This window comes from Jaculus jaculus, chromosome 12 (genome assembly GCF_020740685.1).
Source record: "Jaculus jaculus isolate mJacJac1 chromosome 12, mJacJac1.mat.Y.cur, whole genome shotgun sequence".
Lineage (NCBI taxonomy): Eukaryota > Metazoa > Chordata > Mammalia > Rodentia > Dipodidae > Jaculus > Jaculus jaculus.
In genome coordinates this window covers 22,426,352-22,443,537 of record NC_059113.1, presented here as the reverse complement: position 1 = coordinate 22,443,537, position 17,186 = coordinate 22,426,352, and the positions used below count along the sequence as shown (strand labels likewise).

General features: G+C 40.6%; 1 protein-coding gene across 1 annotated transcript in view; it reads right to left on the bottom strand.

The window, feature by feature from the left end:
• Window positions 1-17,186, bottom strand: part of LOC123453540 (nascent polypeptide-associated complex subunit alpha, muscle-specific form-like) — a 51,617-nt gene that overhangs the window by 2,527 nt on the left and 31,904 nt on the right. The window contains exons 15-27 of the mRNA XM_045130554.1: window positions 16,561-16,706; window positions 15,974-16,028; window positions 13,561-14,280; window positions 12,977-13,122; window positions 12,094-12,148; window positions 10,269-10,414; window positions 9,729-9,903; window positions 9,236-9,412; window positions 7,671-7,816; window positions 7,131-7,305; window positions 6,638-6,814; window positions 1,462-1,495; window positions 228-295 (exon numbers count right to left, since the gene is read on the bottom strand). Coding sequence (XP_044986489.1) covers window positions 228-295; window positions 1,462-1,495; window positions 6,638-6,814; window positions 7,131-7,305; window positions 7,671-7,816; window positions 9,236-9,412; window positions 9,729-9,903; window positions 10,269-10,414; window positions 12,094-12,148; window positions 12,977-13,122; window positions 13,561-14,280; window positions 15,974-16,028; window positions 16,561-16,706 — 2,220 coding nt within the window. The remainder of the gene's footprint in view (window positions 1-227; window positions 296-1,461; window positions 1,496-6,637; window positions 6,815-7,130; window positions 7,306-7,670; window positions 7,817-9,235; window positions 9,413-9,728; window positions 9,904-10,268; window positions 10,415-12,093; window positions 12,149-12,976; window positions 13,123-13,560; window positions 14,281-15,973; window positions 16,029-16,560; window positions 16,707-17,186) is intronic.

Genomic DNA, 17,186 nt, shown 5'->3' with positions numbered 1-17,186 from the left:
CTTTGCAAAACCAAATGGAAGTGTAGTTGTTGAAGGAGGTTGAAATGTTACAATAGTTATAACTCAGACTTCTTTGAAAAGCTAAACCATAATGATTTTTAGAAACCAAAAATTTCTGAATTCCCTATTTGTGACAGACTACTGTGAATTTATCTAAAATGTATGCGCCAAAGAAAGCCCACAACATAGTCTAAGTTGTGTCCACTGTAGAAAAACCTGCAACTCACAGGCGTCTGAAGTTGTTTATGCTGAATGAGTGAAATCGTCTGCTCCTTCTATCAACTCTCTCGCCCACCTGTAAAACAATGCAATGTCAAAATTTAAACATTTTTTTTTACCATATATGCAACGCGCAGAAATCTTTGTTTGATATCTAGAGTTAAAAATTTATGCACAGGTATAGGGACCTTGAGAAGAAATGACTTTTGTAACAGGGTAAAAGGAAAATTTTGTTTCTTCATGTAAATGTCTTTATTTAACCCAGTATTTCTTTTTCTCTACTTGACCATTTTTCCCATATCTTTAATTTATAGTTTGATACAACATCAAAGTGCTGATTAGAAACATCTTCAATAACTCAGATTTCGCAACAGTGTGTGCTCATTTAATAGCTATATTGACAGATATCTGTAATTTGTTACTTTTTTTTAATCAAGTGCTGAGCCTATGACAAGTCAAATTCTTAAACTTCACAGCTGGACCAGACAGGAAAGACCTTACCCTTTAAAGCTGCAGAGAGAGTAAACAATCCTGAGAAAGCACACACAGTTGATAGCACAAAAGGGGAAGCTTTCCCTCTGAAGCAATGAAAATCCTGTGCTGCAAAGATTCTGTGCACAGGGCCTGCAGGAGAGACCATGTCTGCCCCGGCTCCTGCTGTGACTCCCAGTCCTACCTGTTCACTTGGCGATGGAACATGATGCTGGTGGAGACGGGGAGCCTGCATTTCCTCAGTGCCAGTGAGCTGGAACTCCACCAGACATTGAGAAGTAGCTGACCGTATAACCTTTTCCCTTCTAACTCCATCGAACCCTCTTTTCTCTCCTGCCCTTGAAGTGAGTTACTTCCTGATTTCTCCTACTGGCACTCTGGCATACTAACCTGTGCTCCTTGCTATCACTCCTCCTTGTTACCCACTGTTCCCTAGCAATAAACATGTGTGCAACGCTTTCTTGCTAATGTTCTCCTGTTCCAGCTGCCAGGCCCCAGGCATGCGAGTCCACCTAGCTCTGCCCGGCCCTGTGTGGGCACGGGGGTGGGCAGCCCTGACAGCGGGCTCCCGTGCAGCTGCAGGTCTCTGCGTGACTGCGCAGGGCTGGAGGCTGCTGAGGGAAGCCGTGGCGGCGGCAGCGCCTCCCTCTTCGTGTGCTCAGTGGGTCTGCGTTCTATGATAGATCTCACAGTTCTCTGCGGTGTGCAATGTTCCTCCTGAAAACTCTTTTAAGTGATTACTTGAAATACCTTGTGGAGTTCGGTAGATGTATTCTCGGCAGCCCTTTAAATCAAACAGAAAAAAAAAAAATTCAGACAATTAGTTAACAAATCACATACAGCGATTTTGTTGTTGTTGTTTTTCGAGATAGGGCCTCATGCTAGTCCAGGCTGACCTGAAACTCGCTATATTGTCTCAGAGAGGCCTCAAACTCTCAGCAATCCTTCCTACCTCTGCCTTCCAAGTGTAGTAGATGCTTTTTTAGGTAACAACATGAGGTTGAAATCTACGTCACAAATTCCTAACTGTTATATGGTACTAAAGGTCCAATCATTCTTTACCTGGGGATTGAAATGAAACTTAGTAGGCAGATCACAGCACTATCAAAACCAAGAAACAAATTTACATCAACCTTTCTGAGGGCCAAACCAAAGAAAGATAACTCTTGTACCTTTTTAGCTACCACAAATATACTATATTGTTGTTCTTAATAAAAATAGAAGAAAGCTGGGAGTGGTGCCACACACCTTTCATCTCAGGACGTGGGAGGCAGAGGTAAGTACGAGAACCGCCGTGAGTTCGAGGCCACCCTGACACTACCTAGTTAATTCCATCTCAGCCTGAGCTATGTGAAACCATACCTCAAAAAAGCAAAAACTAAAAACCCAAACTCACAGGCACTAAATCCCTATACTAAAGTATGATTTGAGTCTTGACAGGATAGCATGCAGCGTTTTCAAACAATTACAGGGGTTATCTATCTCAGACCCCCCATGCAATATTAACTGTTTATTTACTGTAAGCCTTGTACATGTGTTGTTCTGCCTTGATACCTCACAATAATTTTGTGACATAAGTAACACGTAGATGTCTCATGGAGAAAGATATAGGGAAGAAAACGCCATGTAAATTGTCTAAGGATACAAGCTGGTTAGAGGGAGACCCAGAATTTCATCCTATGAGTTTGTCTTTAGGACATGATTCTCACAATGTGTCATGAAAGTAACCTTTGTATTCCGGCAGTATTCAGTGATGTAACAGCACACTGACATTACCACTCACAGTATCACTCATTTGCCACTTATTATGACTGTCAGGAAAATACTTGTGAAAAATAAAACCACCTAAAGTTACTTAAATTTAAAATCCTACTTTGAGTATACCAAAGATCTATTTATTACTATAGCATGTTGAAAACCGGTAACTTTCATCACTTCAACTTTTAGAGGAAAAAGAATACTGAATGGTGAAGTTTAGAATTCCAGATTCTGCTCTCTGATACACTGTGAACAGTTTACTTCTCTATCATAGACTAATGGCATCCTCCCTCTCTCTGAAGAATGCACACACCTATTAATGTGTTTAAAGCTCTCATTTTAAAGAACCTTTTCTATCACTGCTACTGATTAGAAAAGACACAAAGAGTGACAGAATTATGTCTGACATGTCTAATGATTTTAACTATATGACTTAAGTCAAACTCTCCTTGCCTGACTAAACATGCCCAGACATAATAAATCAAGGCTTCTTAATTTTTATTTGATTAACATTGGGTTTTTTCACAGAGGGTCTCTCTCTCACAAGGCTGATGGGAATTCACTATGCCGTCTCAGTGTGACCTCAGAGGAATGGAGATCATCCTACCTCTGCATTGGATGCACTGCATTAGAGGTGTACGCCACCATCCCACCCAGGAAGGCTTCTTATTTTTATCACAAAACAAAGAATTAGATTTATATGTGGTGTTTGTTACACATAGTCTATTTCTGTTTCCTTCAACCTTAATCTATCCACCGCCACCTCCAGAACTGTGTCCCCTCCACCTGGCCTCCCTTCCCCTAACATCCTCATGGACTTCCGACACCTTTGCTCAACATCTCTGCTTCCATCTCATGGTCTCCTGTCCACTTTCACCCAAACTAATAAATGCAATCAACATAGATATCCAACAACGGATGAGTCGGTCATAAAAATATGGGGCACATATACATATAAAATTCTATTCAACTGTCAAGAAAATAACCTCCTGAGATAGACTGGAACTCGGACATAAGTGGAAACATACCTAAAGTGGTAACTTAGCCTCATGAAATCAAACACTGCATGTTCTCCTTCACATGTAGATCTTAACTTTTGTGTGAGCATGTAAGCAGATGAGGAAATATGTGCACAGGAATGGGCATTCAACGGCACGGACCAAGATTTCTAACACCGGGCAGACAAACACAGATATCATAGAAACACACACTTCCTTCTCTACTGGACCACTTCCAAGAGCTTGCTTGCAATCATCTTTCCAATGAATGATGTAAAAAGAGAAACCTCTTCCTTTCTCTATTTCCCTTCACTTTCCAATGTGTTCTCCAATACTTTTCTGAGAAAACCGTGTCTAAGGCGTTATGTGCCAATATCCGCTACAGCCACGCTTTGATCGTCACTGCTCCTGCTAGTCCCTGTGGCGGGCGTCCATCTTCCTCCCTGTTCAGCAATGTGATGGAGCTGAGCCTCCTCCTACTTTGAATGAAGACTACACGAATCTGCACAATTTCCAGAGAAACCGAGCAGTGTAACTTCCTGTAGAGCGAAAGGAATATTCGGTGGTCTAACCTTCTCCCGGTGTGGTGTAGGTCACCAGGCACGTGACTGCCGTCAACTTGCGCTGGCTGCGCAGTGTCCGTTTCAACAGGAGACCTTTCTCTGGTTGATGCAGACACGGATTCCCATGTAGTGAACTTACTGTTTTCACTCTTCTTTTCTTCTGCCAGAGGGCAGGGGGGCTCACTCCTTTAAGAGATTCAAGAGTCAATGATTCCTACCATTATATTCTCTGACTACATTACAAGACAATTTGGCAACATTCCCACTCTTGCACAAAGACAGATGGCTAAGCAACTGCAGTTGCTTACAAAGGTTAAGAACAGATGTTCAATTCCCCAGGACACATGTAAACCTGATGCTAAGGGGCCCATTCATCTGGAATTTGTCTGTAGCAGCTGAACGTTCCGGCACACCCACTGTCTCTCTCTATATATATCTGATTCTTTTTCTCTCTCTTTCAAATATAAAAAGTAAATAAACAAATAAAAGGAGGATATTATACCTTTTAATGTGTTTCTTATGTGCTGTTCCTAGTTTCCAATTTAAGTGCAAGAAACCTTTATGTTTTTCCATTTCTTCATTTCCTATTACAGTTATATCATTTTCACTATTATTGACTTCCTTTAGCCTTTTGTATGGAACTACTTTATACTTGTTTTCCTTTCCAACTGTGGAATCTGTTTCGTGGAGAAAGTGAATGTACATAAGACAAGACTACTTTCATGTAAGTGGAAGATACATTCTCACATTCCTTCATTCATGCTCTGAGGAAATGTCTACTGAAGGTATGTGTACAATGGGCAACATATTTTTTAAGCATAGCTAACTGAACAGATGAGACCTTGCTCTCATGTAGCTTAGCTAATGGAACATACTTGATAAATAATAGGTATAAAATCAAGTAGATCCTGTACGAAACAGATCATAATGGGCTGGGTAGATGTTTTAGAAGCTAAAGATGCTAGTTCGCAAAGGCTGCCATCCTGGCTTGTGTCAGGAGCTCCCTCGAAGAGCCTGCTCCCAATGTGCTCCTGGAGTTCACCTGATGCGGAAAGACTGTTGATTTCCATCATTGAGTCCATTCCTGCAGTGGATGTCTCAGGTGTTGGTATGCTCACCAATTCTCTCAATTGACTTTTTGTAATTGCACTTTTATTTCCTTTTCCCAATGGATAGGCTCTTTTCTTTCTGTAAGTTAATCATAGAAAACAATGCTTTCTAATAACTCTACTCATCAAGGTCGCAAAACAATTAGGGAAAATTACACACATTTACCCTGTTTATACATTTTTCAAATTTAACACTTTCATTATTATTTATTTGTGGGGGGAGTCAGATAAAAAGACCACTAGACAGAGAACAGACAATCTAGGTCTCTCAGCCACTGAGAACTAATGCCAGATGCACCCTTGGCCTTGTGTGCATGCGCAACAGTGCATGCTTAACTCACTGCATCTTCATGTGAGACCCGGAGGGGAACAGGTTTTCTTAGGCTTCAAAGGCAAACATTTAACCGCTGAGCCATGTGTTCATTGTAAAGTTATTGCTACTCATAATAAAAAGCACAAAGAATGACACATTTCTCTAAAGTGTTGTCGGAATGTTGTTAATTACATAATTGAAATCTAAACCTCCATTCCTGATACTTTCATGTCAGCACATCATTTGCATGTTGAATTCCATTAAGATACTGCTTTTGCATACTACTCCAGAATACTCAGTGACCTCCAATTCCAGTCCGAAATGACTGACGAAACATGATCAGATACAGGGAGATGAATTAGATTTCAATGTGTTTTGCAAACTAGGTATGTTTTTGTTATATCAACCCTCTGTTCAAACCCATACTCATTTGTACCATTGTTTCTTTGCCCCACCATGGCCTCCTTTCTAATTTCATGGATGTTTTATTTTGTTTTCTTTTGTTTGGCAAGGTTGGATCTTGCTCTCAGCTCAGGTTGATCTGTGATTCCCTACGTACACAAAGGTTGTACTCAAACTCACAGAGATCCTCCTACCTCCCAATCCCATTTGCAGGAATCAAAGGCGTCCTGTACAACACCTGGGTAGCCAAATGGATTCCTTTGAGAACTTTTATCAACACCTCCAGATTCCATCTCATGGTCAACAATCCACTCTACTAAAAACTAAAGGGTAATATCTCCTTAGACATCTATCTCCTGATGATAGGAAAAAATAGGGTATAGGCACACACACACATGATAGGGTTGGATTTTGTGGCACACTCCTTTAATCTCTATTTCCCTTTTTATTTCTCTATTTCTTTTTATTTCTCTATTTTCTCTATTTATTTCTTTTTATTTCTCTATTTCTCTATTTCCCTTCACTTTCTAATGTGTTCTCCAATACTTTTCTGAGGAAACCGTGTCTAAGGCGTTATGTGCCAATATCCGCTACAGCCACGCTTCGATCGTCACTGCTCCTGCTCGTCCCTGTGGCGGGCGTCCATCTTCCTCACTGTTCAGCAATGTGATGGAGCTGAGCCTCCTCCTACTTTGAATGAAGACTACACGAATCTGCACAATTTCCAGAGAAACCGAGCAGTGTAACTTCCTGTAGAGCGAAAGGAATATTCGGCGGTCTAACCTTCTCCCGGTGTGGTGTAGGTCACCAGGCACGTGACTGCCGTCAACTTGCGCTTGCTGCGCAGTGTCCGTTTCAACAGGAGACCTTTCACTGGTTGATGCAGACACGGATTCCCTTGTAGTGAACTTACTGTTTTCACTTTTCTTTTCTTCTGCCAGAGGGCAGGGGGGCTCACTCCTTTAAGAGATTCAAGAGTCAATGATTCCTACCATTTTATTCTCTCACTACATTACAAGACAATTTGGCAACATTCCCACTCTTGCACAAAGACAGATGGCTAAGCAACTGCAGTTGCTTACAAAGGTTAAGAACAGATGTTCAATTCCCCAGGACACATGTAAACCTGATGCTAAGGGGCCCATTCATCTGGAATTTGTCTGTAGCAGCTGAATGTTCCGGCACACCCACTGTCTCTCTCTATATATATCTGATTCTTTTTCTCTCTCTTTCAAATATAAAAAGTAAATAACCAAATAAAAGGAGGATATTATACCTTTTAATGTGTTTCTTATGTGCTGTTCCTAGTTTCCAATTTAAGTGCAAGAAACCTTTATGTTTTTCCATTTCTTCATTTCCTATTACAGTTATATCATTTTCACTATTATTGACTTCCTTTAGCCGTTTGTATGGAACTACTTTATACTTGTTTTCCATTCCGACGGTGGAATCTGTTTCGTGGAGAAAATGAATGTAAATAAGACAAGACTACTTTCATGTAAGTGGAAGATACATTCTCACATTCCTTCATTCATACTCTGAGGAAATGTCTACTGAAGGTATGTGTACAATGGGCAACATATTTCTTAAGCATAGCTAAATGAACAGATGAGACCTTGCTCTCATGTAGCTTAGCTAATGGAACATACTTGATAAATAATAGGTATAAAATCAAGTAGATCCTGTACGAAACAGATCATAATGGGCTGGGTAGATGTTTTAGAAGCTAAAGATGCTAGTTCGCAAAGGCTGCCATCCTGGCTTGTGTCAGGAGCTCCCTCGCAGAGCCTGCTCCCAATGTGCTCCTGGAGTTCACCTGATGCGGAAAGACTGTTGATTTCCATCATTGAGTCCATTCCTGCAGTGGATGTCTCAGGTGTTGGTATGCTCACCAATTCTCTCAATTGACTTTTTGTAATTGCACTTTTATTTCCTTTTCCCAATGGATAGGCTCTTTCCTTTCTGTAAGTTAATCATAGAAAACAATGCTTTCTAATAACTCTACTCATCAAGGTCGCAAAACAATTAGGGAAAATTACACACATTTACCCTGTTTATACATTTTTCAAATTTAACACTTTCATTATTATTTATTTGTGGGGGGAGTCAGATAAAAAGACCACTAGACAGAGAACAGACAATCTAGGTCTCTCAGCCACTGAGAACTAATGCCAGATGCACCCTTGGCCTTGTGTGCATGCGCAACAGTGCATGCTTAACTCACTGCATCTGCATGTGAGACCCGGAGGGGAACAGGTTTTCTTAGGCTTCAAAGGCAAACATTTAACCGCTGAGCCATGTGTTCATTGTAAAGTTATTGCTACTCATAATAAAAAGCACAAAGAATGACTCATTTCTCTAAAGCGTTGTCGGAATGTTGTTAATTACATAATTGAAATCTAAACCTCCATTCCTGATACTTTCATGTCAGCACATCATTTGCATGTTGAATTCCATTAAGATACTGCTTTTGCATACTACTCCAGAATACTCAGTGACCTCCAATTCCAGTCCGAAATGACTGACTAAACATGATCAGATACAGGGAGATGAATTAGATTTCAATGTGTTTTGCAAACTAGGTATGTTTTCGTTATATCAACCCTCTGTTCAAACCCATACTCATTTGTACCATTGTTTCTTTGCCCCACCATGGCCTCCTTTCTATTTTCATGGATGTTTTATTTTGTTTTGTTTTGTTTGGCAAGGTTGGATCTTGCTCTCAGCTCAGGTTCATCTGTGATTCCCTACGTACACAAAGGTTGTACTCAAACTCACAGAGATCCTCCTACCTCCCAATCCCATTTGCAGGAAACAAAGGCGTCCTGTACAACACCTGGGTAGCCAAATGGATTCCTTTGAGAACTTTTATCAACACCTCCAGATTCCATCTCATGGTCAACAATCCACTCTACTAAAAACTAAAGGGTAATATCTCCTTAGACATCTATCTCCTGATGATAGGAAAAAATAGGGTATAGGCACACACACACATGATAGGGTTGGATTTTGTGGCACACTCCTTTAATCTCTATTTCCCTTTTTATTTCTCTATTTCTTTTTATTTCTCTATTTTCTCTATTTATTTCTTTTTATTTCTCTATTTCTCTATTTCCCTTCACTTTCTAATGTGTTCTCCAATACTTTTCTGAGGAAACCGTGTCTAAGGCGTTATGTGCCAATATCCGCTACAGCCACGCTTCGATCGTCACTGCTCCTGCTCGTCCCTGTGGCGGGCGTCCATCTTCCTCACTGTTCAGCAATGTGATGGAGCTGAGCCTCCTCCTACTTTGAATGAAGACTACACGAATCTGCACAATTTCCAGAGAAACCGAGCAGTGTAACTTCCTGTAGAGCGAAAGGAATATTCGGCGGTCTAACCTTCTCCCGGTGTGGTGTAGGTCACCAGGCACGTGACTGCCGTCAACTTGCGCTTGCTGCGCAGTGTCCGTTTCAACAGGAGACCTTTCACTGGTTGATGCAGACACGGATTCCCTTGTAGTGAACTTACTGTTTTCACTTTTCTTTTCTTCTGCCAGAGGGCAGGGGGGCTCACTCCTTTAAGAGATTCAAGAGTCAATGATTCCTACCATTTTATTCTCTCACTACATTACAAGACAATTTGGCAACATTCCCACTCTTGCACAAAGACAGATGGCTAAGCAACTGCAGTTGCTTACAAAGGTTAAGAACAGATGTTCAATTCCCCAGGACACATGTAAGCCTGATGCTAAGGGGCCCATTCATCTGGAATTTGTCTGTAGCAGCTGAATGTTCCGGCACACCCACTGTCTCTCTCTATATATATCTGATTCTTTTTCTCTCTCTTTCAAATATAAAAAGTAAATAAACAAATAAAAGGAGGATATTATACCTTTTAATGTGTTTCTTATGTGCTGTTCCTAGTTTCCAATTTAAGTGCAAGAAACCTTTATGTTTTTCCATTTCTTCATTTCCTATTACAGTTATATCATTTTCACTATTATTGACTTCCTTTAGCCTTTTGTATGGAACTACTTTATACTTGTTTTCCATTCCGACGGTGGAATCTGTTTCGTGGAGAAAATGAATGTAAATAAGACAAGACTACTTTCATGTAAGTGGAAGATACATTCTCACATTCCTTCATTCATACTCTGAGGAAATGTCTACTGAAGGTATGTGTACAATGGGCAACATATTTCTTAAGCATAGCTAAATGAACAGATGAGACCTTGCTCTCATGTAGCTTAGCTAATGGAACATACTTGATAAATAATAGGTATAAAATCAAGTAGATCCTGTACGAAACAGATCATAATGGGCTGGGTAGATGTTTTAGAAGCTAAAGATGCTAGTTCGCAAAGGCTGCCATCCTGGCTTGTGTCAGGAGCTCCCTCGCAGAGCCTGCTCCCAATGTGCTCCTGGAGTTCACCTGATGCGGAAAGACTGTTGATTTCCATCATTGAGTCCATTCCTGCAGTGGATGTCTCAGGTGTTGGTATGCTCACCAATTCTCTCAATTGACTTTTTGTAATTGCACTTTTATTTCCTTTTCCCAATGGATAGGCTCTTTTCTTTCTGTAAGTTAATCATAGAAAACAATGCTTTCTAATAACTCTACTCATCAAGGTCGCAAAACAATTAGGGAAAATTACACACATTTACCCTGTTTATATATTTTTCAAATTTAACACTTTCATTATTATTTATTTGTGGGGGGAGTCAGATAAAAAGACCACTAGACAGAGAACAGACAATCTAGGTCTCTCAGCCACTGAGAACTAATGCCAGATGCACCCTTGGCCTTGTGTGCATGTGGAACAGTGCATGCTTAACTCACTGCATCTGCATGTGAGACCCGGAGGGGAACAGGTTTTCTTAGGCTTCAAAGGCAAACATTTAACCGCTGAGCCATGTGTTCATTGTAAAGTTATTGCTACTCATAATAAAAAGCACAAAGAATGACACATTTCTCTAAAGTGTTGTCTGAATGTTGTTAATTACATAATTGAAATCTAAACCTCCATTCCTGATACTTTCATGTCAGCACATCATTTGCATGTTGAATTCCATTAAGATACTGCTTTTGCATACTACTCCAGAATACTCAGTGACCTCCAATAACAGTCCGAAATGACTGACTAAACATGATCAGATACAGGGAGATGAATTAGATTTCAATGTGTTTTGCAAACTAGGTATGTTTTCGTTATATCAACCCTCTGTTCAAACCCATACTCATTTGTACCATTGTTTCTTTGCCCCACCATGGCCTGCTTTCTATTTTCATGGATGTTTTAATTTGTTTTGTTTTGTTTGGCAAGGTTGGATCTTGCTCTCAGCTCAGGTTGATCTGTGATTCCCTACGTACACAAAGGTTGTACTCAAACTCACAGAGACCCTCCTACCTCCCAATCCCATTTGCAGGAATCAACGGTGTCCTGTATGGATTCCTTTGAGAACTTTTATCAACACCTCCAGATTCCATCTCATGGTCTCCAATCCACTCTACTAAAAACTAAAGGGTAATATCTCCTTAGACATGTATCTCCTGATGATAGGAAAAAATAGGGTATAGGCACACACACACATGATAGGGTTGGATTTTGTGGCACACTCCTTTAATCCCAGCAGTTTGGAGGTAGAGCTAGGAGGATGACTGTGAGTTTCAGGCCACCCTGAGACACCACATGGTGCATTCCAAGTCAGCCTGGGCTATAGAGAAACCTTACTTTGAAAAGCCAAAACCAAACAGAAACAAACAAAAAACAACATGAACTCAGTACAGGGAGTGTACCCTTTCATTTCTGGAGTAAGAACAACTAGGCATTAAAAAGTAGGAGTATTTGGGGTGCACAGATGGCTTAGCAGTTAAGGCACTTGCATGCAAAGCCAAGGAATCCACAGGGTGAACTCCTCAGGACTCATGTAAGTCTGATTCACAAGGGGACACATGCATGTGGAATTCGTCGGCAGAGGCTGGAGGCCCTAGATCCCCCAATCTCAATATCTCTATGCACGTGTCTCTCTCTCTTTCTCTCCCACTCTCTCTCGATATACATATATATACATATATATATCAGACTCTTTCAATCTGTTTCAAACAAATAAACCAATCAATGAATAGAAAACGGTACGATACTGTAATTATACCTTTTCATTATTCCTAGTTTTGGATTTATTTGTAACAAAACTTTAGGTTTCGACACTTCTAGAATTACGTTCGTAGCTACATAATTCCAATAATTTTAACTTACCTTAGATATTTGTAAGGAAATGCATGATCATTACGTTCCAATCTGATAGTGGACTCTGTATCATGGAGAAAAGCAGAAGGAAATAATATATGAGTCATTTTTATGTGTGTGTAATATGCATTTTTAGATTCCCTCATTCATATTCTTTTTTTTTTTTAATGGAAGCCAGAATTTTTTTAAATATTTTATTTTATTTAAATATTTATTTTATTTATTTGACAGCGACAGACACAGAGGAAAGGACAGATAGAGGGAGAGAGAGAGAGAATGGGCGCACCAAGGCTTCCAGCCTCTGCAGACGAACTCCAGACGCGTGCTCCCCCTTGTCTATCTGGTTAACGTGGGACTTAGGGAACCGAGCCTCGAACCGGGGTCCTTAGGTTTCACAGGCAAGCGCTTAACCGCTAAGCCTTCTCTCCAGCCTCCCTCATTCATATTCATGAGGAAATGTCTAAAGATGATGTTTGTATAATGTGTAACATACATATACAGACAACTTGTTTTTTAAGGAGGGTATCACTCTAGCCCGGGCTAAGCTGCAATTCACTGTTTTCTCAGGGTGGCCTTGAACTCAAAGTCATCCTCCTACCTCTGCATCCCAAGTGCTGGGAATTAAGGTGTGCACCATGGGTCCAGCGGTGTGTAATGTATTTTTAAAGCTCAGATAATTGAATAGATCACATCTTGGCTCTCATTGATCTTAGTCTAACAGAGAATGCTAGGCAGGAAATGGTTATAAATTCAGGAAGATGCATTAACAAACAGATCGTTACATATTTGGGAGGTGTTTAGGAAGCTACAGTAGCTTGTTCACAAAGCGTGCCGTCTTGACTTGACTCCCTAGCTCCATCATTAAGCCTGCTCCCTGTGTCCTGGACTTCACCTGACAAGGGATGACCGTTCACTTCCATCAATTTGTCCATTTCTGCAGTAGATGTCTTAGGTGTTGATGGCCTCACCAATTTTTTCAATGGACTTTTTGTAATTTCACGTTTGTTTACTTTCTCCAAAGGACAGGCACTTTCATTTCTGCAAGGTAGTCATACAGAATAATGTGGTCTATTAATTCTACACCTCAACGTTACAAAACATTATGACAAAATTCCAAAAATTCCTCTTTCACATTACTTAAAATTTTAAGTTTTGTAATTTATAATTTGAGAGAGATGGAGAAAGGGACAGACAGAGAGAGAATGGGCAGACCAGTTTCTTGAGCCACTGTGACCATGCATCAAACGCCTGTGCCTTCTTGTGCGCATGTGTGACATTGCATGTTTGCATCACTGCACCTGGCTCCATGGGATCTCGAGATCAGAGCAGGATTTCTTATGCTTCACAGGCAAGCACCTTAACCAAATAGCCATATATGTGGTTAATAATTAATCATCATAAAAATGAGCCCAAATTAGACGGAAGCTTTCTTGGCAAAGAATAATTATCTAGCCTAAATTATTGCCATCATCTTACTTATCATTTTTCTCCTTAGTGTGAACGACTTTAGCAACTTGTAGAGCATGTTCTTCATCATCATAGTCAGCAGCATTAGGAGATGCGGGGCCATCGGCAGGAACAGAAAGAGGGGCAGGAACATCAGCTTCCGCAGAAATAGCAGGATCCAGAAGGGCAGCAAGAGGAGCAGGAGATTCAGGACCATCCTGAGCATTGGGACCATGAGAAACTCGGGGACTCTCAGAAGTACTGCAACCATCAGAAGTTATGGGACCAACAGGAGTACTGGGCCCCTCAGAAGTATCAGGAACATCAGAGGGATCAGGATCATCAGAAGTGCCCAGACTGTAAGGAGTGTCTGGACCATCTGGAGTGTCCGGATCATGAGGATTATCTGAACCAACAGGAATATCCGCACCATCAGTAGTGTCTGGTCCATCAGGAATGTCTGGACCATCAGCATTATGTGGACCATCAGAAGTGTCTGTACCATCAGGGCTGTCAGGACCATCAAGATTATCTGAAACAGTGGTCGTATCTGGACCATCACAAGTGTCCAGACCATCATGCGTGTCCAGACCATCAAGAGGATCTGTACCACCAGAAGAGTCAGGAGTGTAAGGAGAGTCCATTTCTGAAGTGGATGTCTCACGTGTTGGTATTCTCACCAATTCTCTCAATTGACGTTTTGTAATTGCACTTTTATTTCCTTTCTCCAAAGGATAGGCTCTTTCATTTCTGCAAGTTAATCATAGAAAACAATGTTTTGTAATATCTACTCATCAAGGTTGCAAAACAATTAGGGAAAATTACACACATTTACCCTGTTTATACATTTTTCAAATTTAACACTTTCTTTATTATTTTTTGGTGGGGGAGGGGTCAGATAGGAAGACCACTAGACAGAGAACAGACAATCTCAGCCACTGGGAACCAATGCCAGATGCACCCTTGGCCTTGTGTGCATGCGCAACGGTGCATGCTTAACTCACTGCATCTGCATGTGAGACCTGGAGGGGAACAGGATTTCTTAGGCTTCAAATGCAAACACTTAACCGCTAAGCCATGTCTTCATTTAAAGTCATTGCTACTCATAACAAAAAGCACAAAGAATTAGACATTTCTCTCTAGTGTTGTCTGAATGTTGTTAATTACATAGTTGAAGGGTAAACCTCCATTCCTGATACTTTCATGTCAGCACATCATTTGCATGTTGAATTCCATTAAGATACTGCTTTTGCATACTACTCCAGAAAATGCAGTCACCTGCAATTCCAGTCCGAATTAAATGACTAAACATGATCAGATACAGGGAGATGAATTAGATTTCAATGTGTTTTGCAAAATAGGTATGTTTTTGTTATATCAACCCTCTGTTCAACCCCATACTCATTTGTACCATTGTTTCTTTCCTCACCATGGCCTGCTTTCTATTTTCATGGATTTTTTATTTTGTTTTCTTTTCTTTGGCAAGGTTGGATCTTGCTCTCAGCTCTGGTTGACCTGTGATTCACTACGTACACTCTGGTTGTACTCAAACTCACAGAGATCCTCCCACGTCCCACTCCCATTTGCAGAAATCAAAGGCGTCCTGCACAACACCTAGGTAGCCAAATGGATTCTTTTGAGAACTTTTATCAACACCTCCAGATTCCATCTCATGGTCTTCAATCCACTCTGCTAAAAATTAAAGGGTAATATCTCCTTAGACATCTATCTACTGATGATAGGAAAAAAATAGGGTATAGGCACACACACACATAATAGGGTTGGATTTTGTGGCACACTCCTTTAATCCCAGCAGTTTGGAGGTAGAGCTAGGAGGATGACTGTGAGTTTCAGGCCACCCTGAGACACCACATGGTGCATTCCAAGTCAGCCATGGCTATAGAAAAACCTTACTTTGAAAAGCCAAAACCAAACAGACAAAAACAAAAAACAACATGAACTCAGTACAGGGAGTGTACCCTTTCATTTCTGCAGTAAGAACAACTAGGCATTTAAAAGTAGGAGAATTTGGGGTGCACAGATGGGTTAGCAGTTAAGGCACTTGCATGCAAAGCCAAGGAATCCACAGGTTCAATTCCTCAGGACACATGTAAGTCTGATTCACAAGGGGACGCATGCATGTGGAATTCGTCGGCAGAGGCTGGAGGCTCTAGATCCCCCAATCTCAATCTCTCTGTGCCCGTGTCTCTCTCTCTCTCTTTCTCTCCCTCTCTCTCTCCATATACATATATATACATATATATATCTGACTCTTTCAATCTGTTTCAAACAAACAAACCAATCAATGAATAGAAAATGGTAGGATACTGTAATTATACCTTTTAATTATTCCTAGTTGTGGATTTATTTGTAACAAAATTTTAGGTTTCGATACTTCTAGATTACGTTTGTAGCTACATCATTCTCATTAATTTTAACTTACCTGAGGCATTTGTATGAAAATGCTTGATCATTACGTTCCAATCTGACAGTTGACTCTGTATCATGGAGAAAAGGAGAAGTAAATAATATATGAGTCATTTTTATGTGTGTGTAATATGCCTTTTTAGCTTCCCTCATTCATATTCTGAGGAAATGTCTACTGATGATATTTGTATAATGTGTAACATACATATACAGATAATTTATTTTTAAGTAGGGTCTCACTCTAGCCCGGGCTAACCTGCAATTCACTGTTTTCTCAGGGTGGCCTTGAACTCAAAGTCATCCTCCTACCTCTGCAACCCAAGTGCGGGGCCTAAAGGTGTGCAGCATGGTGCCCAGCTGTGTGTAATGTATTTTTATAGCTCAGATTATTGAATAAATCACATCTTGGCTCTCATTGATCTTAGTCTAACAGAGAATGTTAGGCAGAAAATGGTTATAAATTCAGGTAGATGCAGTAAGAAACAGATCGTTACAGATTTGGGAGGTGTTTCAGAAGCTAAAGTAGCTTGTTCACAAAGCGTGCCGTCTTGGCTTGATTCCCTAGCTCCATCATTAAGCCACTTCCTGTGTGCTGCACTTCACCTGACACGCGATGAACGTTCACTTCCATCAAAGTGTCCATTTCTGCAGTAGATGTCTTAGGTGTTGATGTTCTCACCAATTCGTTCAATGGACTTTTTGTAATTTCACGTTTGTTTACTTTCTCCAAAGGACAGGCACTTTCATTTCTGCAAGGTAGTCATACAGAATAATGGTGTCTCTTAATTCTACACCTCAACGTTACAAAACATTATGACAAAATTCGAAAAATTCTCCTTTCACATTTCTTAAAATTTTAAGTTTTGTAATTTATAATTTGAGAGAGATGGAGAAAGGGACAGACAGAGAGAGAATGGGCAGACCAGTTTCTTGAGCCACTGTGACCATGCATCAAACGCCTGTGCCCCCTTGTGTGCATGTGTGACATTGCATGTTGGCATCACTGCACCTGGCTCCATGGGATCTCGAGATCAGAGCAGGATTTGTTATGCTTCACAGGCAAGCACATTAACCGAAAAGCCATCTACGTGGTTAATAATTAATCATCATAAAAATGAGCCCAGGGGAATTCCGGTTAAGATGGCGGCGTAGGTACCACGCCAAAGCAGCCTAGGGGGGAAAACGACCAAAAAAACTCAGCAAAATACACACTTTTACTAAAAAGTGAG